Below are 2,751 nucleotides of genomic sequence, written 5' to 3' on the forward strand. Positions count from 1 at the left end.
CGGCAGGATTCGCGGCATTCGAAATTTATTTCGAATGTTGCGAATACCAGCGGCGCTATCCACTCAGTTCAGACCTCGCCACAGGAGTGGAGATCAGAGTGCCATGGAAAAAATGACATAACGTTTAAAAAAGAAAAGAAAAGAGGGACCAGGGAGTAGAGTCTGCGGTCAGTCTTTAAAAATAAATAATTTTAAAATAAAGTTTAATAGTTGCACAAATATTATAATTTAATAATTACTTCATGATAAAATAATTTTTATTTTAACTAATAATTTAAAATAAAATATATTATGAAAAAAGACAAATTTGAAATGATGTCATTTGGTAAACGTTCTTAGTAATTTTAATTATTATAAAAATAGTATAAACTTTTGTCATTATTACTTCGCGGGAAAAGACCTAGTTTTTGGCAGGGTGTGAACATTTGTATGTATAGTACATACATACTTGGTACCATTTTGATTGGCAGCTTTCCACCTTTGTAAGGATCTGGATCCTACATGTAAATAAGGAACTAGGCAGGATGTGTTGCAGGACGTTGCACATATTATGACGGTGAGTAGTTAACGCGATTCATTTGTGAAAATAATTTTGATCTAGACGTCACGTTTTGTTGCTTTAAGGGCAGAAGTTTGATACGAATACTTTTTGAATAACTTTTTTTTCAAGTGCCGATGCCCTATTGTATTTAGCAAAAGGTGTAGATTATATTCCACCAGAGCATACTCGTCTGGTTTCATCGTCAGCAGGTTATTGTTCAGTAACAGCCCTACGGGTAATCTTTCTGGATGTTTTGTAGTCTTTCGCTTTCATCCACTACCTTCCTTTATTGTTGAAATTGCCTAATTTCTTAAATTTATTAGACCCTATACTGATAATACTAGTGGCAGTTGGATTTGTATCGTCGATTTGGGATCCACTAATTTGTTCCAGTTTGATTATCATCATACTTAATGCTGTAGTGTGTGCCCAACACAAACTTTCATGACGAACCGCAATTTAAACCTAGTGCAACGACTTGGCTTAAGAAAGTTTTATATGTTAGAAAATCATTGTACCGAAACCTGGGTCGATGATTGAAATTAGCTTATGTGCCCATTGACCTTATTCTTGATCATTTTCGCACTATCTTCTATTGTTGATTGGCGTCATCTGTTCTATGTCTCAACAATCTGGATATGACTAGTGCTGTATCATCCAATACCACTGTCAGGCATCTAAACACGTGTATGATTTAGATACGCTTCTCCTTGCATCCTTGGTTGTTAATATACGAGGGGCATAGGACCCGTGTCTCTCGGGGGGCACAACAGACAGAACAAAATGTCATAACCGATCACGACGACCCGACCCCGCTTATGAACGGGGCAAAGGCTGAAGAAGAAAAGAGAAGAAGAAGAAGTTATGATATCTGATGCTAGTATGCTTTCGATCTCATTATGCGCATTATCTACCATTGTTTGGAATTCATAAAAGATAATATACATAACTATTTTAACCGAGACAAAGCCCTCTGATCGCTCCTCCCTTTCATAAAACATTTGTTTCCCACATGCCCACTTTGTAGCTTGCTTACTCCTATCATTAACCCGGGCATTGTTATCGGGAATGTTATATGGTTTGCCCATTCCCAGTTATTGAGATTTTTTTGTATTACCTTTGTGATGATTTCATAGTATCCAAGGCTCTCTTGAACAGCGGATATTGGTTAGGTATAGTAGGTTTAGTATTATTAATATAAAGCATATTTTCAAAAATTTGTATTTCCCCAGACCATTTTTATTTAATTTTTTTTATTTTTTATTTAAATTTTTTAGAGACTTGTTAGTTTTTCTATTCTACTAATTTCAAAAATTATCAACTCTTACGTCTTCATATTGCTAATTCAACAGATGATGCTACTTTGTCTTGTCCAGAGGGAAAAGTTTGCGCGGATGTGGCGGAAATTTGCTCCTCAACCGAGGGACCGGTATGCTCAAATACAAACAGCGGGTCAATAGGGACTTGTAAGGAATGCCTTCTGAACACACCAAGCGCGCACAAAGTTTGTGTAACCGAGACGGATTATGGTATTTGCAATCATGGCACCCTTTTATCGCTCCAGTACAAATGTCCAGTTGCTATGCCTTATTGTCGCTTAGAAAATGATGGAAGCATCTGTCAAATAGATAACACTGTACGAAGAATGTTCTCTTAAATTGTTTCTGTCAAGTTCTAAAGATGTTTGTATATTTACAGGATCTCGACTGTTCTGCAAGTGAAACAGGATCTGGCGAAGGAAATGGAAATGAAAACGGAAATGGGAATGAAAATGGAAACGGGGGGCAGACTTCTGGTTGCACTGACGAAGGACTTTTTCCTGATACTACTGATAAAACATGCACTAAGTGAGTAAATGGTTAACGTTACGTAGCAATTTGTAGTTGGAGTTTTGCTAGTGGTTATTTAATGTTGGTTTTTGACTGGAACTAAATCAATTTAGGGAATCCGATTATTTGGATTCATTTTGTTGACTGTAGATAGACAAGAAGCACAAATGCAAACTCCAATTATTATTGAAATCTTGCTGGTGATACAATGAATTCATTTCTATTTAGATACTTCAAATGCGTCAAGGATGCTTCAGAAATATTTCAGAAAGTAGAGCTGTCATGCTTGACTACAGGTTTTGCATTTAATCCAATTTCAACGCGCTGTGAACCGAATTATACATGTACTAACTAAATTCAATATTTTTATATTTATGTTAA

General features: G+C 36.1%; 1 protein-coding gene across 1 annotated transcript; it reads left to right on the forward strand.

Moving 5' to 3' along the window:
- Window positions 1-248: 248 nt before the first annotated feature.
- On the forward strand, window positions 249-2,751 carry LOC119650228. Its single transcript, XM_038052807.1, has 4 exons — window positions 249-556; window positions 1,894-2,177; window positions 2,240-2,388; window positions 2,599-2,751. Exons 2-4 carry the CDS (start codon window positions 2,124-2,126, stop codon window positions 2,723-2,725), a joined length of 330 nt encoding a protein of 109 aa, XP_037908735.1. The 5' UTR covers window positions 249-556; window positions 1,894-2,123; the 3' UTR covers window positions 2,726-2,751.

The sequence above is a fragment of the Hermetia illucens genome, chromosome 2 (genome assembly GCF_905115235.1).
Source record: "Hermetia illucens chromosome 2, iHerIll2.2.curated.20191125, whole genome shotgun sequence".
NCBI classification, from domain to species: Eukaryota; Metazoa; Arthropoda; class Insecta; order Diptera; family Stratiomyidae; genus Hermetia; species Hermetia illucens.